We start from the raw sequence: 25,267 nt of genomic DNA on the forward strand, positions 1-25,267 counted from the left end.
CAATATACCCCAGAAATTTGCTGGCGGTGACGCCAAAGAAACACTTTTCTGGGTTGAGGCGCATACCATAGGTCAAGAGGATGGTTATTATGATTTTTAGGTTTGCCACATGTCCGCTGGCTTTTATACTCTTGACCAACATGTCGTCTACGTAAACCTCGATTATCTTGCCCAGATGTTCCGCGAACATGGCGTTCATCAGTCGCTGATAAGTTGCCCCTGCGTTCTTCAAACCGAAAGGCATCACATTGTAACAATACAGGCCTTTGTCGGTGGTGAAGGTGGTGCACTCCTGGTCGTCGGGATGCATCCTGATCTGGTTATAGCCGGAAAAAGCATCCATCATGCTGAGGAGCCCGTGTCCAGCGGTTGCATCGATGAGTTGGTCGATGCGGGGTAGTGGGAAGCTGTCCTTCGGGCATGCTTTGTTAAGATTTTTGAAGTCGACGCACATCCTCCACCTGCCGCTAGCCTTTTTGACCATAACCAGGTTGGAAATCCACTGGGGATAGATGACCTGGCGGATGAACCCAATGCCCTGGAGCTTGGCAACCTCCTCTCCTATAGCACGATACTTCTCTTCGTCGAAGGCTCTGCGTTTTTGTTTGATAGGGTAGAAGGATGGTTTGATGCTCAACTTGTGTGAGATGATTTCAGGGGAGATACCTGGCATGTCTGCATATGACCAGGCAAAGACCATAGCGTTGTCACGTAGGAACTGAGTGAGCTCCGCCGCCAGCTCTGGGTCTAATTGAGCGCCTATGCAGACTGTCCGCTCAGGGTGCTCATCAAACTTAAGTGCATCAACGCCTATACGTACTTCTTTACGTCTTCCCTAGGGTCCTCAAAAATGTTCGGTAGCGGTGCCTGACTGCCTACCACTACGATCTTATGGCGGCGGGTTGATTGTGCTATAGTAGTAGAATAACACTTGCGTGCCAACTGTTGACTTCCCTTGATACAGCCTGTGCCGTTGGGTGTGGGGAATTTCATGAGCAGCATGTACCCGGCGATGATACACTTAAGTTTGATGAGCGCTGGCCGACCAATGATGGCGTTATATGAGCTGAAACAATCGACAATTATGAACTCCGTATGTATTTCAGCCATACATAGACTAGTACCGATAACTAGCCGCATATAGTCAGAGCCCAGCGGTTGCGTGACGTCACCGAAGAAGCTGAGCAGTGGTTCACGATCTTGGAGCAATTTTTTGTTCCGCTTAAGGTCGTTGTAACAACCACTGAATATAACGTTGACAGCGGACTTGTTATCAACTAGGATTCTTCCTACTGACATTTTGCCCAGAATAGCGTCGATCAAGAAAGGATCGTCATGGGGCAGATGTACTCTACGTTCCTCCTCCTCTGAGAAGGTAATAGGCTCCCAACCAGACCTTGGGAGTTTGGCGGATCTTTCGTAGCGGATGTTGCAGACTTCCTTTGGGTGATTAGCTCGCGGATAATGCTTTCTAGCTCTGTGAGACATGTTGGTGACTGGAGCACCTCCGTCGATTGTGTTGATGCGGCCCATGGGCTCAATGTTGGCGATCACAGGTGGCGATTGGCGCACCTTGAATTGCTCTAGCTTGCCATCACGGTACAAGGTCTCAATGGTTGTTTTGAGGGCATTGCAGCTGTTGGTATTATGACCGCTGTCCTCGTGGTATTTGCACCACCTGCCGGTGTTTCTTGGCTTTCCCCTTTTTGGGTATTTTCCCGGGGCGGCGGTGGGATCTGATCCTTGCACTGATTGTATATTTCTTCATACGAGGCCGTGAGGACTGTAAATACTGCATACCGCAGGGAAGATTCTGTATGTTTGTTGCGGTTGTCCCCATGGGATGGGCGGTTTCCCTTGTAGTGCTGGTCCTTCTGCCGCTTGTTCTGGTACTGGCCCTACTGCTACTCCCTCTTCTTGTCAGTTGGCGGTGTGTTGGAGGTTTTGTTAGCGGTCCCCTGCTGACTGGAGGAGGGTTGTGTCGACTTTGCTAGTGCTGCTGGTGGCGGTGGGGTTTCTCCATATGTGATGAATTCTGCTTGGGCATGAATGAAGCCTCACTCATGAGGTGGTCGTATACCTCATTTGGATGATTGTAGTTGAGGTGATAGAGAAATGACCCTTTGAGGAGTCCCTGCTTAAAAGCCGCCGAAGCCATTGTTTTATCAAGATCACGGCACTGAGATGCTGCCGCTCGCCACCTTGTGAAGAATGCCTTCAGTGTCTCCTCCGTACCCTGCTTGATGTTGAACAGTTGGCTTGTATTGCGGTGCCCGGCGGACATTAGGATGAACCGAGAAAGAAAAGCGTGCGATAATGTCTGGAATGAGTCAATGGATCCCGGCGGGCATTCGAAGAACCAATTCATTGCCTCATTGTCCAGCGTTTCGCTGAACAAGTGGCACAGGGTAGCGTCATCGAATCCCTTATTGTTGGTGACTTTCTTGAAGGTGTCCATATGGACGAAGGGATCAGTCTTACAGCCGTAATGCGACATTTTTGGAGTCTTTGCATATGCTTGTCTGAAGGCCAGCAAAATTGCAGCGGTAAACGGTCCCGGCCTGGACGCGAAAAGTGGATTTGAAGTTGGTGCTGGGGTGCCTGATTCTGCCCGAATTAACCTTTGTTCCAACTGCTGCATCCTTTCCAGTATTTGAGCGGTTGCATCGCCGGCGGGGTCTAGCCGGGTACTCTGCTGAACTGATCCTCGCTTGGGAGCGGGTGGGTTTCCCTCTGTTCTTGCCCGAGGTCTCGAGCGGTGGGTGTGCAGTGATGACTCTGCCTCTTGTTCCAACATTAGGTGGGGTACAGGGGGCGGCCCCATTCCCGCTAGCTCAGGTGGGCGCAGCGGGACCTGCATATGCACGACTGGTGCTGGTATCAATGTTCCTATTACAGGTCGGCTGTGCCTGGTGCTCCGTGACTGCTAACTTCGTGCCGGGTTGGCGGTTGCCTCCAGTGTTCTCTTTAGCTCATCAAAGCGGGACACAAGCGTGGCCACTTTCCTTTGGGCCTCAGCCTTTTCTTTTCGCTCTTGGTCACGCTCTCCGTTTGCTTTGTGAAGATCCGCCAGTGCCAGCTCATACAGAGAGGCGAGGTCTTGGCCTAGCGGGCGACTGCTACCTGGGTTTGTCTCACCGCCGGGGTTGACCGGGGTGGTGAACAACGCGCGGTTGATGCCCACTGCTGGGTTGGTGGGTTGGGGAATGGCGGACTGATCTGCCTGCTCGTCAGCGTCTTCCCCGCTACCGTTAGTCATGGTGGTGGTGGGGTGACCTTTTGTTCAAGGATTGCCACAGAGCGCGCCAATGTTAATGCTCAGGTCCGGCGGTAGCCGATTCTTCGCTTAACGCGGGTCCGGTGGGCGGACCGCTACTCCGAGGATTAGATGACCTCCGTTTGCTGCAACACGAGAGACAGGGCTTCAGAGGGAGACCGCGCTGCGCGGTCTTCACTTCCCCGATGCCCAAGTCAGTCACTGTATATGGGCAGTATAACAATAAATGAGTAGTAATTGCGTAATTAATGAGGAGAGAGGAGAGGACCTTTTATAGGTGAGGAAGAGGTTGATCCTCTTCTTATTTCCGATGTGGGACTGATGTGCTTCGATTCCCAGCGTCTGGAGCTTCTGATGCTCTCTTGACACGGAGCGTGGTGGCGGGTCAGCGGTGATCTAGGGGCGGTCCAGGGCTCGAGCGGTAGCCCGCCTGGCCGTGGCTTCGCAGGTTACCCCCTTGGTGGGAGTCAGTACCTCTGGCGGTACCATGAACGTGGCTCATTATAGCTAATTATGCTCGTTCTGGCACATGTAGGTACACTTTGTATACCAGAATCGTGTGGTATGTTTCTTGTTTATGGAGGCAAGGTCCCAACTCTATTGGATGTAGATTAGGTACATTAGTTTAACGGTTCATGATCAGTGAAAACCCTGTCTTTGCATTGCTGTACTCGGAACTTTGCAATCTTTTAAGTTACTATTTCTATTGAATGTAGGCATATAACATTACATTATCTTGCATTATACAGGAATAAGTCCTCTGATGTGTAAACTCTTTCTAAGAGAAAGATACATTGATTTCTAATTTGATGTATTGTAATCTGCCGTATGGCTAGTTGGTTCATGCTTACTCGATCACATTAGCATCTGCCATAATGTATTTTCTTATAATTATAACTCTGTCGAATTTTTTGTTTGTGCCCCAATGTGATTGGTCTTTGAAGTAGATGTTCTAGGTTTTGAATTTTCAGATTTGCAGGCCAGAAGATTGGGAGAAAGTCCCTGATCCTAAGAAGTATTTTGTCCAATTTTTGGAACAGAAGAGATGTAAGTATATATTCTTTGATCATTTTAATGCCTATAAAGTGCAGTTTGTTAGTCATATGTATTATGTTCACTTTGAACTACCTGTTATACATGCGTCTTTTGACAAAACTGTCACGCCCCTGATTTTTAACATGAATAAAAATCAATATATAATCACATAATTATATATGTGTGATGGTTCAGCCATCAATCCACAATACCTGAAAACTTTTTTCCTTTAAACCAAGTACAAATTGATGCCCTGAAACCCGCTATGTCAATATTGACCACTCCACAGAGTCATATATTACATAATCTTACGAATTAAATTGTCATTACAAAATAAAACATAAATGCTCTTCAGAGCTAACTACATAGCGGAAGTCATAACAATGGCAAAGCCAACAAAATTTGCTTCCTACCCATTCTGCTGCCAACAAGCTACCTCAGCTTCAGCCACTATTACCCTGACCTGCAGGATTAACCCCTACACCATTGAATAGTGCACCAGGTTGCCACACAACAAACCCGGTAAGCTTGTGAATGCTCATATGAGTAACTCATGAACATCAATAAACAACTCACACAAATCTACTTAAGGAAGAATGCTACCATGATTCCTTCTAACATTCCATGTCCTTTCCACTGAAGAGACAACATAAGTCACCGCTGTGGCAAAGTACTATTTGCTAACTCAACAATTAATAAGCAAATCAAGTCTCATCTAGACAATAAAAGAAAGAATACTCTCGAGACTTTTTTAAACTACATACTTATGAGTCTCCAGCAACCTCGACCGTTACCCCCATAAGCTATAATGGCAGACAGACTAGAGCTCTAACTGATCGTAACCACTCGCCCAGTTAAAGGCATGATTCCCGATTTCATGCCTTGGTCACCATCTGCGACCTGTCACCATCTGTGACATATGATTTTCAGACCCCGTCTGGTCTTAGAATCAAACGTTAAGTAAGTCGCACCCGACCTAAAACGTTACATAAATCTAATTGAAGATTTCCCCATCCCTGCTCACCATCTGTGACTCTTGGTACAAAGACCAATACATTTAAAATAAGTCACGCTTGACTAAAAAATATAACATCAAACTCAATACTTTTCAAACAATAGAAAAATATCTTTTTCCACAATATTGTTTCATAAGAAGTTGCCTTCAACAATAATATGAACACAATCCTGCATATTATTTGTCACACATCACTCACAAGAATATATATATATATATATATTTCTCGTAAATATATATATACGTAGTCATTCACTCAGGAATGCCTACTAATACCAACTATAGTTTGCAGTTAAATAAATAACGCCCAAAACAATAATGGTAACTCCGTTCGTAAATGAACGTTGTGAGATTACTCACCTCGAAATTCCCTCTGCATCTTCAATATAGAACAAAGAAGTCAAACCACAAAACAACCGTCCAAGAATACTTCGTCAAGTACCTAATGACATACGGTTTCAACTTAGTAACGATTCACAAACGATTTAAGTCTGAAACCTTGTTTTGAACTAAAATCCCCAAGTGATGCCAATCGAGGCAAAACCACATCCGAGACCTCCCAAAGTCTCTAGAATACTTCCACGATCGATATGACCAAACCACAAGTCGATCGGACGCTCGAATCCTAACAGATTGAATAAATTGAAAGGTCCGAAACCGTAAAAATCATAAAAAATTCATACGAACTCCAAAAACTACGTATTATATATCAAAACGCTCGTATCGACAAGTAGAAGATATATAATACCAGAAATAGTCCCTTACATGGCCGGAACGCCACCACTGGAGGTGGCGCACCGCCGCCAGCCAAAACTCAATATTTCACAAAACTCCCAACATCAAAGATCTTCTTCTCAGCATGCTTATCAACTTTCATAACTAGCATGAAGTCAGAATCGATGTGAAAAGAGTCAAAAACTACCTCACAAACTGTGAATCACTGTTCAATCCGAGTTGAACCAATTTCCACATAAATCGATTCAAACAAACATCATGGATCACTTGAGGAGGCTCCTACAAACTCAACCCAGAAAACTTGAAGTAGTGTCGTCGCCGAAGCCGCATATTCCGACAGGGTCTGAATACACCAAACATCACCGCCTTGCTGTGCCGCACACGGTGAATATCGCCGCTAGAGGATGCCATAGAGAGGAGCGCACAGTGGAGACGAGTCGATCTGGAAAGTTTCACCACCGGAGATCGTCGGAGCTCGCTAGAAAAGTAGGGTCTAATTTCCAAGTTTGGCTCAGGTCAGTCACGGGTGAGGAGAGAGAATGGAGAGTTTTCAGAGTTTCCGGAAATAGAAATGTGAAAATGAAAATAGTAAGTTTCCGAAAATGGAAACTCCTATTTAATGAAATTTCCCAAAACTTCCGCAGACCATAACTTTCACAAACGAACTCCAATTTTTGCGTTCTACATGTCCACGAACTCATATCGACGCGCTCTACAACTTTCGTGAAGGAAGTTTTCTGAGAATCATAATGTGTAAAAAGTCAAACTTCACACGACCCCTGAACTGTGAAATTCAAATAATTATACGTACGAAAATCATTCCACTTCAAATACGACTTACGAATAAAGCACAATAGCAATTATTCGTACAACTGGTCCATTATTAATTACCCAAAATTAAATAACGAAAATCTAGGTCATCACAAAAACAAAAGACATTATGTATCTGAAAACTTAGGCCAAATATCACAGAATGGTTAAGAAACTTTGCATGGTGAGGCTTTACCCATAAATTGTTGTAAGATATTATCTTCGAATGTAAGGTAGATCTAAGACAGTGTTAAAAGGACTTGGTTGTTTTGAATGTGGTATTCAGAGTCTAGTTTTTTATATGAACTGAACATAAATGCTCATAGAAATAACTAGAATAAAAAGCTTATTTTATTCAAAATTATATGGGAAATGAGGAATTGTTTGGGTAGTAGCTTTTTGTTCATTTGTGCTTTTCTAATGACAATCAACACTCATATTTTATTTTCCGCAGCAGAGAACACCATCCATTAGTTGAAAAGGCAGCTCATCAGCAAGTCAGTAGTGAAGAATCTGGAATTGATTTTGGCAATCCAAAGCCAAGGGCTTGATATTAGCAAGTTAGTACTTCATCCTCATTTTTGTATTTCTTGGTGTTACGATTCTGATCTTGTTACTTCTTCACTACATACGCATTTCACTTACTTCATGTGCTTATATTCAGATAATGAGTTTGCCAAAGCATCGAGACAACAGCTTAAAGAAGCTAGGAAAAAAAGCTCAAGTTTCCTAGGCATAAGCTGGCATACAGTTACTTATCCTCCTGCAATTCTTTATCCTCTTGACCTAGTACATAGGTGCCACAATCTTTGTGAAGAAATTCTATTCAATGAGCCACAATGGGCTTTAGTTATTTATTTAACTAATATGAGGTTGTAATTGTTGATTGGTTTAGTTATAATGGATTTGATATTTGTAGTTTAACTTTAGATGTATGTATAATAGTTTTCATTTTTGCATGTTCTTAGAATGAAAATATGGTGCAATTTTCACCATATTTAATATATATATATATATATATCTTTTTTTTTGCGACGGCAAGGTTACCGTTGTAAATACCTCCACATGGATTATCCTAAAACAGACATTGCGACGGAAGTCACCGTAGTAAATGGGCCGTCGCAAAACAATAAATTTGCAACGGTAAGAGAAAACCATCGCAAAAAAGTATTTGCGACGGAAAATTACCGTAGCAATTGGATCTTGTGATGCCACCTATTGCAACGCTTGTCTTGACGTCACAAAGACCTCAATTTACAGTTGCAAAAAGCTTTTGCCGTCGCAAAAGCAATTGTTTTTAGTAGTGATTAAAGAATACTAATGAAATAGTTGAAATTTCAAATAGTAACTCCCACTATTGAAATCAAAAATAACTCCTCGATGATTTATTGAAGCAAAATGAAAACCTTCTCACCCAAACAGACAAATGGATGGGTTTCGAGAGATGGTGGATTTTTGTTCTCTTTTTGACTTCAAGGCAGTGGGTCCAATGTTCACTTGGTCGGGAATTCGGTGGGGAGAGTTGGTTAAAGTCCGGCTTGACAGATTCTTAGTGTCTTCCGAGTGGTTGGACTGTTTTCCATGTTCCCGTGCCATCAACCTTAAGTCGAACCAGTCAGACCATCTGCCTATTTTGATTGAGATTAGGAGTAGTCGGTCACAAAAGCGGAGGAGGAAACAAAGGTTCCACTTTGAAGAATGTTGGCTTTATGAGGAGGAGTGCAGGAAGATGGTGGAATTGGGTTGGTCTAGTGGGACAGGGACTAATCCCTTTTCTACTATTTGTAACAAGATTGCAAACACTAGGGATGTTCTGTTGGAGTGAAGCCATGCACATTTTGGTAAACTAAAGGAGGAAATTGAGAAAACTCGTGACCAGCTTGCTACTTTCTTTGATAGTACTTTCTCTACTCCTCCTTCTGAGGAGCGTAACTTTCTTGAATCAAAGCTAAATGAGTTACTTCGAAAGGAGCAAAGTTTCTGGCAGCAGCGCTCTAAAGTGTTTTGGTTACAAGACGGGGATTTGAACACTAAATTCTTCCATCAAAGGGCTAGTAACATGAGGAAGAAGAATCTAATAAAAGGGTTATATGATGAGAGTGGGCGTTGGTGTACTTCTAATGAGGAAATGGAAGCTATTGTTATCCGGTATTTCAATGATTTGTTTTCAGTAAATTCCTTCAGTTCTGAGATCAATGAAACAGTACGTGTGGTTCCTAGAGTGATTTCTGATGAGATGAAAGTACAATTAACGAAAGATATATCAGCAGATGAGGTTTTTAGAGCGTTGAAGCAAATGCACCTTTCAAAGGCGCCGGGTCTAGATGGTTTCTCACCATGCTTTTATCAAAGATTCTGGGATGTTGTGGGAGGTGATGTGGTAGAGGCTGTGAGGAGTTTCTTGGGGTCTGATGATGAGGTGCGAAGATTGAACTCCACACATGTCACGTTGGTTCCAAAGGTGAAGAGCCCACAGAATGTGAGCCAACTACGTCCAATTAGTTTGTGCAACGTTTTGTATAAGATTGGTTCGAAAGTCCTCGCCAACAGGTTAAAGCGTCTTCTTCTTGAATTTATTTCTCCTTTTCAAAGCACCTTTGTTCCGGGGAGACTAATCTCAGACAATTCACTTGTGGCTTTCGAAATTGCACATTTTTTGAAACGACGAAGGAGTGGGAAGGTTGGATTTGACGCTTTGAAACTAGACATGAGTAAGGCGTATGACAGGGTTAGTTGGCAATTTTTAGAGGCCGTGATGGTTCGAATGGGTTTCGATACTGCATGGGTGACTTGGATAATGTGATGTGTGAGTACTATTTCTTATTCATTCATACTAAATAGGGATCCTCGTAGACAGATTTTACCGTCAAGGGGTTTGAGGCAAGGTGATGCAATTTCCCCATATCTATTTCTCATTTGTGCAGAGGTTTTATCTCACTTATTCATGGTTTCTGAGGAGACTGGGAGGCTGAATGGAATTAGGGTTTGTAGAGGTGCCCCTAGTATAAATCACCTATTTTTGGCCGATGATTCCTTCATTTTCTTTAAAGCAGAAGAGCATGAGAGTTTGGAGTTACGAAATACTCTCCAGCTATATGAACGAGTTTCCGATCAAAAGATCAACTATGAGAAGAGTTCTATCACATTTAGTAAGAATGTCAGGTTGGATAAACAAGAATTTCTTGCTGATTTGTTGGGAGTTTTACGGGTGGATAAACATGAAAAATATTTAGGTTTGCCTATGGACGTCAGCTATTCCAAAATTGACGCAGTTGGTTTCCTAAAAGAAAAGGTGGAAAAGACTCCAAGGATGGAGGGAGAAAACGTTAAGTGCAGCGAGGAAGGAAGTACTTCTCAAATCGGTCATCCAATCTATCCCAACCTATGTGATGAGTTGTTTTGAAATCCCAAAGCAATTGTGTCGTGACATACACCAACTCATGGCTTGGTTTTGGTGGGGAGATAAGGGGGAGGCTCACAAAATTCATTGGGTTGCTCAGGAAAAGCTATGTACTTCTAAGGAGGAGGGGGGACTAGGGTTTCGAAATTTGATGTTATTCAACCTGTCTCTCTTGGTGAAGCAAGGCTGGAGGCTCCTCACAAACCCGGATTCCTTAGTAGCCAGTGTCTTCAAGGCTAGGTATTACCCAAATTCAGCTTTCTACATGGTTCCCTTGTGAAAAACATGTCCTTCACTTGGCGTAGTATACTTGCGGGCAGAGAAGTACTTGAAAAAGGAATGCGATACCAAATTGGCAACGGAACTAGGGTTAATATATGGAGGGATCCTTGGCTTCCTTTGCCTTATTCCTTCAGACCCTTTTCAAGGCCAATGGAGGGGACTTTTGAGTGGAAAGTTGCAGATCTCATCGATGCGGAGAATAGTGAGTGGATTGAGCCATTGGTTGATGAGCTGTTTACTAAGATGGAGAGCGATTTGATTTAGGGTATTCCATTAAGTTTGCGACAAACTGATGATCATTGGATGTGGCACTTCGATGAAAAAGGGGTCTATAGCGTTAAAAGTGGATACCGAGTTGCTTGTAATACTGAAGGCAGAACTGCTAGAGCATCAACGTCATCTCCTCCGGTGTGGCACTGGAAAGTAGTTTGGACGGCTAATGTTCCTCCGAAATCAGAACATTTGCATGGAGATTGATGTGTGGCATCTTGCCTACGCGCGCTGCGTTGTCAAAAAGGGTGCCCATTGAAATCCTAATTGTCTTTTCTGCCAAACCACTGTCGAATCTGACTTGCATATCTACAAATATTGTGAACCTCTAGAGTGTTTCTGGAGAGCAGGTGGCCTCAATTTGAAACCTAGAAGCTTCTGCGGCAATAATTTATTTGAATGGATGCAAGAAAAGATCTCTGCACTTGGTAGGCCACAAGTTGATTTATTTTTTGTCAGTTTATGGATTATTTGGATGGAAAGGAATAATATATTATGGAGATGTGGGGATTTTAATCCCATGCACATGGTGAGCTGGGCAAGTTCTACTTTGGAGGAATATCAGTGGCTACATCAAAGTAGCTTAGTGAAAAAACAACGTCCTAAGGAACGTTGGAGGTGACCCCCTAGCGGGCGGTTGAAATTAAATATCGATGGAGCTTTTCAAGAGGAGTCCAGGCAAGATGGAGTTGGGGTGATTGTTAGAGATAAGCATGGGAGATTTGTGGCAACTTTGGCAAGGACTTTCTCTCACACAGGTTCTGCATTTCAAATGGAGGTTAAAGCTTGCTGTGCTGGCTTATTGTTAGCCATCCATCAAGGTTGGACTGAGGTTGATTTGGAGTCGGATTGCTCATTATTGGTAAGTTCTCTGACTAGTGATGTTACTGATTTTTCTACTGTGGGAAGGATTTTAGATGATTGTAAGCATTATATGCATGGTATAAGATCCTTACAGTGTAGGCATGTCTACCGTGAAGCAAATGGTGTTGCAAATCGCTTAGCACACCTTGTTAGTTTATCGTATGTTGATGATATTTGGTTAGATGAGACACCTGCTATTATTCAGGATGTTCTCTATGAGGATACTTGTTATGATTTAAATGTAGTTCAGGGTTCAGGTTTCATGCCCCCCCCACCCCCGATGCAATGTTTTACTATTATTTCAATAAATGGAACCGAGCTTGGGGTTGAGCCTCCCAGCTAGGCTGGGTTCCCAACCCCTTTAAAAAAAATTGAAAACCTTCTCGATCACAACTTACAAGTATTTTTTGAGCATGCATTTTCGTTTATGACCATCACTATTTACTTTCCCTGCAATCACTCAGAAGCTCAATTGTGATGACCTGGATTTCTGTTATATAATTTTGGTAATTAATAATGGACCAGTTGTACGAATAATTGTTATTGTGCTTTATTCGTAGGTTATTTGTGAAGTGGAATGGTTTTCGTACTTATAATTATTCGAATTTCACAGTTTAGGGGGTTATGTGATGTTTGACTTTTTATACATTGGGATTCTCGGAAAACTTTCTTCTTGGAAGTTGTAGAGCGCGTCGATACGAGTTCGTGGACATATGGTTCGCGTCAATTGGAGTTCGTATGAGAAAGTTATGGCTATCGGAAGAAGTTTCAGTTTTAGTATAAATAGAGAAAAATAAGAAATTCTTTCATAATTTCAAGTTTCCATTTCCGGAAACCTTTTTTTCTCTCTCTTTTCTCTCTCAGTCGATACCTTCAGTGTCTGAGTTTTCTGTCTGACTCGACCCGAACCCGGGGACCCGACCCTGCTTTTCCCGCAAACTGCAGCGATCTCTGGCCGTGAAACTTGGTCAGCTGGTTCGCGTCCTCTGTCTGGTCGTCCCTGTGGTGTTCTCTAGCGGCGATATCCACCGTGTGCGGCGCAGCAAGGCGGTGCAGTTGGATGATTTCAGACCCGATTGGAAAACGCAGCTCCAGCGACGGTACGGGTTCAAGTTTCCTTCCTTGGCTTCGTGGGGGTCGTCTAAGTTGATCTATGGTGTTTGTTTGGATCGATTTGCGTGGAAATCGGTTCAACTCCGTTTGAGCAATAATCCAAACCTTGTGAGGTAGTTTTCAACCCTTGATGCTTGTTTTCTGACTTCGAGCTAGTTATGAGAATTCACAAGCATGCTTAGATGAAGCTTTTTGTTGTTAGGAGTTTTGGGAAATATTGAGTTTTGGCCAACGGCGATGCACTACCGTCTGTGGCGGCTTTCTGGTGGCTTTCCGGCCATGTAGGGAACTGTTTTTGGTATTGTATATGTTCTAGTCGTTGATACAAGCGTTTCGATATATAATATGCAAATTTTGGAGTTCGTATGGAATTGTTATGTTTTTTGCAGTTTCATACCGATAGATTTATTCGATCCGTGAGGATTCGAGCGTCCGATCGACTTGTGGTTTGGTCACATCGATCGTGGATGTATTCCGAAGACTTTGGGAGGTCTCGGATGTGGTTTTCTCGATTGACGCCACTTTGGGGATTTTAGTTCAAAACAGGGGTTTCGAACTTAAATCAAATGTGAATCGTTACTAAGTTGAAACAGTATGTGATTAGGTACTTGACGAAGTACATTGGATGGTTATTTTGTGGATTGGCGGCTTTGTGCTTTATTGAAGACGCAGCGGGATTTTGAGGTGAGTAATCTCACAAGGTTCTTTATGAATAGAATTACCATTATTGTTTTGGCGTTAATCATTTAACTGCAAACTATAGTTGGTATTAATAGGCATTCCTGAGCGAATGGCTATGTATATATATATATATATATATATATATTTACGTGAAATATATATATCCTTGTGGATGATTGTGATGAATAATAATATGCATGATGGTGTTCATATTATTGTTGAATGTGACTTTTCAGGAAACAATATTGTGGAAAAAGATGTTTTCTATTGTTTGAAAAGTATTGAGCTTGATGTTATATTTTTGAGTTAAGCATGACTCATTTTAGATGTATTGGTCTTTGTACCAAGAGTCACAGATGGTGAGCAGGGATTAGGAAAGCCGAAACTAGATGTTTGTAACGTTTTTAGGTCGGGTGCGACTTATTTAACGTTTAGCTTTAAGACCAGACAGGGTCTAAAAAGATTATATGTCACAGATGGTGACAGGTTGCAGACGGTGACCTTGATGTTTGATTTCATGACCAGACGGGGTCTGAAGATCATGTGTCTCAGATGGTGACAGGGCACAGATGGTGACAGGTCACAGATGGTGACAGGACACAGATGGTGACCTTAATGTTGATTATGTGACCAGACGGGGTCTGAAAGCCACATGTCACAGATGGTGACAGGTCACAGATGGTGACCAAGGCAGGAAATAGGTAATCACGTCCGTGGCTGGACGAGTGGTTACGATTTCAATAGAGCTATAGTCTGTTTGCCATTATAGATTATGGGGGTAACGGTCGAGGTTGCTGGAGACTCATAAGTATGTAGTTAAAGGATAATTCCTTGAGTATTCTTCTTTTATTGTCTAGATGAGACTTAAATTGCTTCTTGATGGTTAAGTTAGCAAATAGAACATTGTCACAGCGGTGATTTATGTTGTCCTTTCGATGGAAAGGTTATGGAGTGTTAGAAGGAATCATGGTTGCATGGTTTCCTTTAGCTGATGTGTGTGAGTTGTTGATTGATGTTCATGAGTTACTCATACGAGCTTTCATAAGCTTACCGGGTTTTGTTGTGTGGAAACCCGGTGCACCACAATATTGGTGTAGGGGTTAATCCTGTAGGTCAGGGTAATCGTGGCTGAAGCTGAGGTAGCTTGTTGGCAGCTAAACGGGTAGGAAGCAAATTTTGTTGACTTCCGCTATGCAGTAAGCTCTGAGGAGCATTTACGTTTTATTTTGTGATGACAATTTAATTCGTAAGTTTTGTAATATATGACTCTATGGAGCAGGTCAATATTTGAAATTGTGGGTTCAGGGCATCAATATGTACTTGCTGTAAAGGGAAGATGTCTCCATGTATTTTGTATTGATGGCTGAACGATCGCGCATATATAATTATGGGATTATATATCGATTTTTATTTGTGATAAAATCAGGGGCGTTACAGCTAATAACTCAATTAAATTTTAATAATGAGAAAAAATTAATACTATCACCACAATTTAAAGCAACATCATTTTAGATACAAAGGAGAGATAAATAACCATTAATAATAGTTTGAGCCATCAACTCTCTCTCCCAAAACTTAGGGTTAGGGTTTCGATTCTTTGCTTCTCCTTGTCAACAAGATGACTTCTGTTGATGCAATGGCTGCGAGATTAGCCTCCTCTCTTGCTATCACTGAAGGCAAGAGACAGATCAACTTGCGGCCAACGCAGGGCAAAGGTTTGCGTCAGGCAAACGTATTCTTGGTGGGCAAGCTTCTCACCGCTCGAGATTTTAAGGTCAAGCCATTCATGGGGATGTTTCGCAACACTTGGAGGGTTAGTGGGTCGTTGCAGGTGGAGGAAGCAGAAGGGCAGAGGGTCCTTGTCACGTTGTCGGACCGGTCAGATTGTGTTCAGATCTGGCATGGTGTTCTGTGGGGGTATAACCATGTGCTGGTAGCCTTAGCATGGTACGATGGCATTATGCCGATGGAGAAGGTGCCACTGATCTTGGCATCGTATTGGGTAACTCTTCAGGGCATCCCACCGACTTTCCAGTCTGAATGTGTCATGACCATGATCGGCTATACGCTGGGGCATTTCTAGGAAATCGATAAGAATGCTAAGAAGATTGGAAAGCTACGGATTCAGGTGGAGATCCCGCTGAACAAACCATTGCCTCTCAAGCGGTGGTATTTGGTGGAGGACGAGGTTAAGTTCCGGTGTCAGTTCAGGTATGACAAGCTTTTTGGGAGATGCTCTATGTGTGTTCTTGTCAGGCATGTGAGTTTACCGTGCTCAGGACCAGCGTTAGATGAAGACGATGATGAAGTTGAACGAACCGTTCTGGGGTCACAGGATACAGGGCCGAAGGCAACTGTAGGCGGCTTGCTAGTGGGAACTCTGTCAGGGTCAACTTCTGGTACTGCCAGTAGCAGGGGGCTCAATACTGGGGCGAGAGTTAGGGTTTTTACCCCGTGCCCACCCTTGGTCTTTCGAACTCCAGATCTTGGCCCGAATGGGGAGCTTTGTTTGAATGCATTGTTTCAGAAGCAGAAGCGACAGGTTGTGGTGCGTGAGCTTCATGAGACAGCCAGAACTTCGAAGCGTATAACTGGCAAGCAGCGGGGAAGAGATGACAGGCTGACAATCTCTCCAAAGAAACTGAAATTGAGTTTGGCTGTGGGAAAGCGAAATCTCATTCTGGATTTTGAAAATCTTGGCTTGGATCCAGCATAGGAGGAGATCCATTATGGCAGGGTGAAGAGGAAACGAGGGCGACCTATTGGCAATAGAAATAAGTCGTCTTCAGGTGACAAGCAGAAAGCCTCAAAACATGGTGAGGATGAGGAGAAGAAAAAGTCTCCAAATAAGAAGCAGTTTGTAGGGAAACACTCCAACTCGAAAGGGAAGGAGTTAGTTCTTGTCTAATTTCGTTTCTTGGGGTAAAGCTTATGTGAGAGTGAATGGATCTCTATGAGTTCTCTATGACGTTTCTAGTTCCTTGCTTGTACCACAATTGCATGATTGGCAAGGAAGGCTAGTTGAATGATTTCATTTCTGTAGAAGGCGAGGTTTATGCATTCTTAGATAGGCTTGCTTAAATGCGAGCGTCCCAGAGATTATAATGATCTGCTTTAGCTTAGATAGTTTAGTTCGGATTTTCTTGCCGAGTTTTGCTTTGTAAATTAGGTAGACTCTAGCCTATTGGATGTGGATCTATGAAATCAACTTAATTCTATTTCAAAAATAACCATTAATAATAATAATCTGTAATTGCATCAAAATATAATCTTCTCGAAACAAAAGGCAAATGTCACTGACCTGACAACATAGAAAGAGTTTGAATAGTGACATTTTATATATCATAGGCAATATCAAAAGGCAAATGTCACTGACCTGACAACATAGAAAGAGTTTGAATAGTGACATTTTATATATCATAGGCAATATCAGTTTCATATAACTGTCAACAAATCATAAATCAAGAATAGCCAACATGATCTCATGGCAGATTAATTGTCATTGAAAGCAAATTTAATTTGCAAAGATGACTTGATAGAAAATAGGCTTATGCATATAAAAAACTTAATTGTAACATGCATATGTATGCACCTGTATGCACTTAATTGTATTTTAATCACAATCTTATAATTTGCTTATGTATGGAAAAGAACTCATATGCATTAAATATAAATTTATATGTGAATGATATAATTGTAACTACAAAATGATAATCTGCAAAAAAATATGTATTTCTTACAGAACAAAAGTTGGTTATGTCGTAGAAGTGGTTCAGGATTCCTTCGTCATGGTAGAACCTAATGTATGTATGTTGCGTAATTAATTCCTCCATCAACTTTAGCATTTGAGAGATTTTCCCTATCAAGAATTAGTAGATATTAAATTATTAATTAGTACATGCAAAGCAAAATGCAATTAGCATATTCAAGACCAATATAAATTAATAATCGGAAAAAAAATATTAAAGTGTTCATAAGTTGAGAAATTAAGAAGAAGCCAAATGTGTGATATTGAATGAGATTCCTCGAATTTCATGTTATCTGTCTTTGTCAGAAATTCCGCTCGAATCTTCCCTAAGATTGTTGTAAAAAAATATGGGACGGAATTCTTGTAAAATTAAAATAAAATAATATGGAAATATCTTGGGAAAAAAGAATAGAAATATAGATAAGGAAATGAAATAAAGTAAGAAAATAATATAATATATAGGTTGTTATATAGGAAAACTTATCGAGTCGAGGCGTGCAAGCGCACTGTCCTAAGAGAAGATTTGTCCCCTACTGCACAGGGTTGAATGACGAACTTCCCCTAAGATACAACAACTCTTCGAGCTCCGTCATGCAGCTAAGAAGCCCCATTGAAACTTAATCACACGTGAACTCAAAACGGTGTATAAGTAAAGTATGTATATTTATAGTTTGTAAGAGTATCTTTGGTAGAGGTATTTGGCTAGAGTGGTTGCACTATGGTGGATTATACCATCATGTATACTCTCATTATCTGACAATCTAAATTCCCACACATGTGCATGTTTCATGCCTCACCATATACCTTCCAACTCTAGCCATGTACACTTATATAGGTCACACTTACCATGACCATAATTAGCCTCATAAACCATATAACGGTCAAATAATAATCATATATTTAAAACATAAAACCGTTAAGCCATAAATACAGTAATAAATACAAAATGAAAATAACCGCCAAAATAAATAAATAAAATATTTTTAATTTTACATCATAAAATTTCCAACAGTGGGATCTTTGGTTGTTATGAGTCATGACAACAGAGCAACCTTGTGAAAAAGAGGCACTGCCTCCGCAATAAAAAAGAAATTCATCCTGTTCAGACCGCAGACAGGTAAAGTATGTACAATTTCTCCTCTTCTTTAAAATTTATAAAAATAAAATTCAAAAATCAAAAATTCAAAAAAAAAAAGAGCAAAGATCAAAATTTGAATCAGTTTCGTCCGTCTGACAGAATTTCCAAATTAAAGCGCAAATATCACGAAACCAATCATTTTTATCTAGTCTCCTTTACAATAGCACTTTGTTTTCTGCTCTATCTTCTTTCTTTTGTTCAATGTGAGGATAAGGATGAGTTTGGAGCATGCAAATAAATAAAGACAAATATAGAAATTGCTTCAGAATATTCAAGGCTTTTTTATGAAGCTATTACCGGATTCGCAAAAATCTAGAAAGACTTGACTTTGGAATCTATATTCCTCAGTGCCCCAATCTATACTCCCTATTTAATTTGATGTGGAAAGACACGACTTCGTCCAATGCGTTGATTTCACTTGCCGGCTCGGTGTGTATTGCACCTTGCCACATAAGTGGGAATGAATTGAAGACAAAAACGAATTAAAATGCTTTTGTGGGCTAATTAGACAAAGGGTCTTTCTAAATGTATCCGGCAAATTTCTATGTAGACCCAGTAAGTTTTTTATACCTAATAAAAAAAAATAGAATTTATAATTGTACTCAGCAACTTTTCCAACAATATCCTTAGCAAAACTCACACCCAACAATAGTTATACCCAGCAAATCTCACACCCAGCAAAACTTGGATTATCTCTGCATTAATTTTTTATGTTGATTGTTGCAGTGTGCATTTGAGCCTGCAGGGTTGGTATTTTTGGCAGGGCCCATTCATCACCCAAAACAGTTCATGCTTTAGTACAGACAGACGAAGAGTTGGTTCTTATATGAATTAAGTACAAAACTTACTGGTTTTGAAGGAGGAAGAGCCCTCTGAAACTGAAGAAGATGATGGGCTGTGCCACAAGCTCACAGGTTATGATAGAGAAGAGTGCTGTTGCTGCAGCCCTTCTCTCTCTGGGGTAGTGTCATATGAGTTCATATATGGACTCGCAACAAATTCATCTCCAAATCTCTCCCTCATATTAATCCGTACGTAGCTTCTCTCTCTCGACTCTCTCTCTCTCTCTCTCTCTCTCTCTCAAACAAATAGCTGTCCTGCTTATCGTGCTACTCCATCTACTTGCATTATATAATCACAGGTTTACTAATTAACTACGAGATATAATAATCACCCTGAGAAAAAAAGCTACGAAAATGGATGGAAAGTTGCTTCACTTCTAATTCCTCCAAGTCAACCAAAGCTGGCTGATCAAAATACCAACCCTGCATAGATGGCTCAAATGCACACTGCAACAATCAACATCAAAACTTGATGCGGAGATAATCTAAGTTTTGCTGGGTATGACTTTTGCTAAGGGGATTGTTGGAAAAGTTGCTGAGTACAATTATAAATTCTATTTTTTTATTAGGTGTAAAAAACTTGCTGGGTCTACATAGAAATTTGCTGGGTACATTTAGAAAGACCCTCAGACAAAAACGAATTAAAATGCTTTTGTGGACTAATTAGACAAAAACGAAAAAGGAGGATCCCACGGACTACTGTCGATGCATTTTAATTCGACTCCATGCTAGATACCACGCGAGTGGTTCATTGAAGACGAATATTGTGATGGTTGATGGGACTGTGACGTCTGCATGGGCCCGACAAGGTTATGGCAACTTGTTGATTATTCTTACGATGGTTGATGGGACGGCGAAATTCTGGATCTTTGCATGTTTAGACAAGTCACCTTTGTCCCCAATCTACGCAAGGAAATTCACAAGCTTCAAAATGTGCATCTACTTGGATATTGACAGAAGTTTGAGAGCAATTGAACTTGAGCACTATATATAAGAGTAGCATTTAATGTTCATTACTGTTTGAAAACCTATTGGGATGCCAATGGACATTAGAATCAGAAGCATTTGTGCTTTATTAAATGGCTCCATGTTCTTCTTTCTTTTCATCATCTTATTCAGCTTGCTTCCATCACATTATCATTGTGCTGAAGTTGATGAGATAACTCTTTTGCAACCGTTAGCGCAGGGACAAACTCTAGTTTCCCCTGGCCACATTTTTGAGTTAGGCTTCTTCAGTCCTAATAACTCTGCTAAGAGGTATGTGGGGATATGGCACAAAGATATATCTCCGCGTAAAGTTGTATGGGTGGCCAACAGAGAAAAACCTCTTGCAGTTGCAGACACCTCAGCGAATTTGACAGTTACTAGCAATGGGAATCTGAAGCTTGTAGATGGGAAACAAAAGTCTATATGGTCTACAAATATTGCTTCTTTGGTGTCATCATCGAATACTAGTTCAGTTGCTGCAGTTCTCTTAGATAATGGAAACTTTGTTGTCAATGATCATCTGGGAGCTGAGTTATGGAAGAGCTTTGATTATCCTGGTGACACAGTCCTGCCAAACATGGTGTTGCGAGAAAGTAAGTCTGGAAAGGGGCACTTCTTGAGATCTTGGAAAACAGAGAATGATCCATCACCAGGGAAATTCATACTTGGATTGCCCCCACAGGCGCCGTCACAAGTGTTCATTTGGATCAATAATGGATCAAATGATTCACATTCAATTCCCTTCTGGAGAAGTGGTCCATGGGATAAGTCGAGTTTCATTGGTGTACCAGGAATGGATCATCGATATATAAATGGCTATAGTGTGGATGATAACTTAAAGCAGGGCACAGTGGATTTCTCTTATAGTTTATATGACAAACCTGTGGCATATATATACATCTCTCCAGAAGGAATACTGAGGCTTAGATTTTCGAAGAATAATGGGAAGTGGTATGATTTTTGGCAGATACCGAAGAATCCATGTGACATCTATGGAGCTTGTGGACCTTTTGGAGTTTGCAAAGCTTCTGCATCTCCAATCTGTAAGTGTTTGAAAGGTTTTGTACCGAAGTCGCATGTGGAATGGAGGAAAGGAAACTGGACAGGAGGGTGTGTGAGGCAGACGAAATTGTTTTGTGAGAGACAAACAAATAAGTCAGTCTCATCAAGAGGGAAAAAAGTTGATGATGATGGGTTTTGGAAGATGGTGAAGTTGAAAATACCAGATTCTCATGAGTTCATTACTGCTCTCAAACCTAAAGAAACGTCCAACGATTGCAAATTACGGTGCCTAAACAACTGTTCTTGCCTTGCTTATGCATTTGTTAATAATATAGGGTGTTTGGTATGGTCCAAAGATCTTATTGATATACAGCAGTTTTCGGCATCTGACGGAGTGGATCTTTATATTCGCCTAGCACACTCCGAACTAGGTAACTAATAGTAGTGCTCGCACAACTTTTACAACAATATCTTTCCTTAATTTTCTCTTTCATACTTGTGTTTGTATAGTAAGTTCATTTTTTCTCTTTTCTTTTTTCAGGTGAAGGAAAGCCAATAAAGTTAATTGGCAGCCTTACAGCTATAGTTTTTGTGAGTATCTTGGCAGCCATAGTATTCGATTTTTACAGGAGGCAAGCTAACCAGAAGAGTAAGAGATAAACCATTTCATGCATTAGCACATTATCTCTTCATGCATAACTTCATAAAAGGATTATTATTGTTTTTTTGGTTTATTGATCGGTATCCGGATGTTGCTTGTTGTTTCGCTCAAACTCAGCGTTTGATGTTATATATGCAAACAGGACAGACTCAGAACTTTGAATCGACTGGTATGATTAAGAGTTCAAGAGATGGTCTCCGAGAATATATTGGAAAGCATGATCCCTTAGAGCTACAGATATATGATTTTGATAGCATACTAATTGCTACAAACAATTTCAGTGTCACAAACAAACTTGGGGAAGGAGGATTTGGCCCAGTTTATAAGGTACTTTCTTTCATACATTTCAACAAGTACAAGAAACAAACATGACTTCAGTTAATAAATTGTGGAGCTCGTGGTTTACAGGGTATGCTGCAAGATGGGAAGGAAGTAGCAATAAAGAGACTATCTAGTAGCTCAGGACAAGGCATTGAAGAGTTCAAGAATGAGATGCTGTTGATCTACAATCTTCAACATAAAAATCTTGTTAGGATCATGGGTTGCTGTGTTAAAGAGGATGAGAAATTACTGATTTACGAGTTCATGCCAAACAGAAGCTTGGATACTTTTCTATTCGGTTAGTTACATTAGTTTTTTTTATGTTAAATATATTACAGTGCAAAAAGTCATCTTCACCTATCTCAATAAAAGTATCTTTGCTGTTTGTAAATGTCGAACTTGGGAAACGATGAAATTTTTTTTGAAAAATAAGATCTCACCTGTCTTTTTCTTATTTAACAAGAAAACGAATAGAAAAGTGTGAAGAATTCAACCATATAATTAGCATATTTTGGGTTTTGGAATCACAACTGCATACTAACATAAAAGCGATAATTCACATGAAAATAGATTACCAAGAGACAAACAATCCATCATTAGTTGACTACTTTCTAGATCCATATATACTATCAGATATTGAATATGTCTGTACAATATAATCTCTGCCGTGTGTTCAGTTCAGATCCCTATGTTGCATTCACTACTACTTCTGATACAACTGTGTCTGCATTTCCTAGCAATTAAAGAATGCTAGAAATCTGGTTTTAACCAAGTTTTCAAGGAGAGCATTCTCATGACATTTCATTGTAACATGCATGGGAATCATGATTTATGAACAACCATTAATTATTACACACTAGCTTGGTGCATTAATTATTTTCAGATACGAGGAAGAGAGCGGTGCTTGACTGGGTGACTCGCTTTAATATTATTCATGGTGTTGCTAGAGGGCTTCTTTATCTCCATCATGATTCGTATGTGAAGGTGATACATAGGGATCTGAAAGTCAGCAACATTCTCTTGGATGAGAAAATGAACCCAAAAATTTCAGATTTTGGATTAGCAAGAATAGTTGAAAGAACACAAAATCTAGAAAATACTCAGAAAGTTGTTGGAACACGGTAAGATTAATCATTACCTTACTAATCTCTAACATGGTCAATTAGATGCCTACTAATAATTAGTTTGCCATGCAGTGGCTATATGTCTCCAGAGTATGCCATGGGGGGGATGTTTTCTGAAAAATCTGATGTCTATAGCTTCGGAGTCTTGGTCTTGGAGATTATTAGCAGCAAGAAGAATACCAACTTTTGTTTATATGACCAACAACTAGGCTTTCTAGCCTATGTAAGTTCATACTTTAACTTCTACTGTAAAATGTGAACTCATGAGCAGTTTCTTTCATATAGCTTAAACCTTATATATGAACCTTTACAGGCATGGAACTTGTGGAATGAAGGCAGAGGGTTAGAGTTGGTAGATGAAATATTGGGCGATTCATATTCCTCATCGGAAGTACTGAAATGCATGCATATCGGGCTTCTGTGTGTACAAGACAATGCTGTAGATAGGCCAACCATGGCGGATGTAGCTATGATGTTAAGTAGTGAGAAAGATGGCCCACAACCCAAGCTACCTCTATTCACTATCCAAATTTCAGCTTATCATCCTCAACCACATTTTGAGAATACTAATTCCTCCAAAAATGAAGCTAGCATTACAATGATTGAAGGACGATAATGGGTAGCAAATTGTTACACTACAATGCAATTCCTTTTTGTCATTATCAAGGGCTCTTGTACTTATTGAAGCTTTTCATTTTGGTGTAAAAAAAAAAGGATTAATTACTGCTTACTCCCTATATTTATAAGGTTTCGTCGTTTCAGTTCCTGACGTTAGAATTTCACCTAAAAACTCATCGAACTCTCAATTTCCTTCTAATTGGTCCCTGCCGTCAAGCTCCGTCCAAATTTTCCGTTAAATTGCTGACGTGGCATCTATTTCAAGCTGAAATGTCTATCTTACCCTCAATTACTTTTTCTTTTTTTCTCTTCTCTCTCTCTGTTTTTTTTTTTTTTTACCTTTTTCCTTTTGACCTTTTCTTCTTCCACGATCTCTCTCTTCGTCTGTTTCTCCCCGTCTTCTTCTTCCTCATCACCAACGATTCTGAAATCAGAGTAAATCCAAACCATCCTCAGATTATTTCCTTCCCCTAAATCAAACCAAATCCCTATCAATACCAACCTAAACCAAACTAATCAAATCCAACGAAGTCCAAATCTTTACCACTCCTCTCCTCTCACCTTCATTAATCGGTCGAGCCCGATCCCGATTTCCCATATGTCTTTGCAGGGGAGGTGGTCGGAGCAGTTCGGGTCGCGGCGGAGGACAAGGAGGCTTGTGTAGATTGTGAACGATGGTTGTGTTTGTTTACGGCGACCCCAGAGGAGTTCTGCTTCAACACACCATCTGCAAACACTCTCCCGCTCCTTTCAATTGCCTTTACAGCGGCGACACCAAACTCACTGACTGTTTAATTCTGGGTTCGGAAATTTTTGATGTGATCGATGGTTGGGATTTAATTTTTGATGCGATTCGTGGTATGAAAAAAATCATATCAAAGCCGAGTCTGGCATCTGTTGTGGGGTGTTTGATGTGTTGTGGTTTTGGGTTCTGCTTTCTTTTGCATTCTATGGACTTTCTCTGGCGTAAGTACCCATTATTTTTAGCTTGAAATTGAAGATTGATGGGTTGTGATTTGTTGTTAGGTTGCTGAATTTAAAAAGTCTAATCCTTGTATTGTGATGGACCTTCCTAACTGGACAAAAGCCAGCTTTGCAGGTCTTGCAAGATAAGTGTCTTGTTCTTCTTCTTCCTCACATTGTCAATGTGCTCTCTGCTTCACTCTATATGTCTAAGATTGCTTTGTTTGGAAGAAGAAGACGGAGATAAACAAAGGAGGGGAGAGAAGGGAAACAAAAAAAAAAGAGAAAAGAGAAAGAAAAAAAAAAGTAATTGAGGGTAAAATAGACATTTCAGCGTGAAATGGATGTCACGTCAGCAATTTAACGGACAATTTAGACAGA

At 40.8% G+C, this 25,267-nt stretch overlaps 2 protein-coding genes and 1 long non-coding RNA gene across 3 annotated transcripts; 2 read left to right on the forward strand and 1 right to left on the reverse strand.

The window, feature by feature from the left end:
* The first annotated feature begins 8,298 nt into the window (after nucleotides 1-8,298).
* On the forward strand, nucleotides 8,299-8,697 carry LOC112164555. Its single transcript, XM_024300784.1, has one exon. It carries the CDS (start codon nucleotides 8,299-8,301, stop codon nucleotides 8,695-8,697), a length of 399 nt encoding a protein of 132 aa, XP_024156552.1.
* Nucleotides 8,698-16,784: 8,087 nt separating this feature from the next.
* Nucleotides 16,785-19,455, reverse strand: LOC121051141. Its single transcript, XR_005805248.1, has 3 exons — nucleotides 19,217-19,455; nucleotides 17,223-17,341; nucleotides 16,785-16,858 (listed from the first exon to the last, which is right to left on the reverse strand). It is a non-coding gene; the product is annotated as an uncharacterized LOC121051141 (long non-coding RNA).
* Nucleotides 19,456-20,252: 797 nt separating this feature from the next.
* On the forward strand, nucleotides 20,253-23,921 carry LOC112164571 (G-type lectin S-receptor-like serine/threonine-protein kinase SD1-29). The gene is made up of 7 exons (XM_024300805.1): nucleotides 20,253-21,630; nucleotides 21,741-21,848; nucleotides 22,003-22,187; nucleotides 22,269-22,479; nucleotides 23,065-23,302; nucleotides 23,378-23,528; nucleotides 23,619-23,921. Exons 1-7 carry the CDS (start codon nucleotides 20,253-20,255, stop codon nucleotides 23,919-23,921), a joined length of 2,574 nt encoding a protein of 857 aa, XP_024156573.1.
* Nucleotides 23,922-25,267: the final 1,346 nt, after the last annotated feature.

The sequence above is a fragment of the Rosa chinensis genome, chromosome 1 (genome assembly GCF_002994745.2).
Source record: "Rosa chinensis cultivar Old Blush chromosome 1, RchiOBHm-V2, whole genome shotgun sequence".
In the NCBI taxonomy this organism is placed as follows: Eukaryota; Viridiplantae; Streptophyta; class Magnoliopsida; order Rosales; family Rosaceae; genus Rosa; species Rosa chinensis.

What these genes read in the sequence shown, in the direction of transcription:
- LOC112164555 (XM_024300784.1), top strand. Translation starts at nt 8,299, where the DNA reads ATGGATGGGTTTCGAGAGATGGTGGATTTTTGTTCTCTTTTTGACTTC.
- LOC112164571 (XM_024300805.1), top strand. Translation starts at nt 20,253, where the DNA reads ATGGACATTAGAATCAGAAGCATTTGTGCTTTATTAAATGGCTCCATG. An exon ending in GAGGCAAGCTAACCAGAAGA is followed by an intron (nt 21,849 to 22,002) that starts GTAAGAGATAAA and finishes ATATGCAAACAG; the next exon opens with GACAGACTCAGAACTTTGAA. An exon ending in GATTTGGCCCAGTTTATAAG is followed by an intron (nt 22,188 to 22,268) that starts GTACTTTCTTTC and finishes CGTGGTTTACAG; the next exon opens with GGTATGCTGCAAGATGGGAA.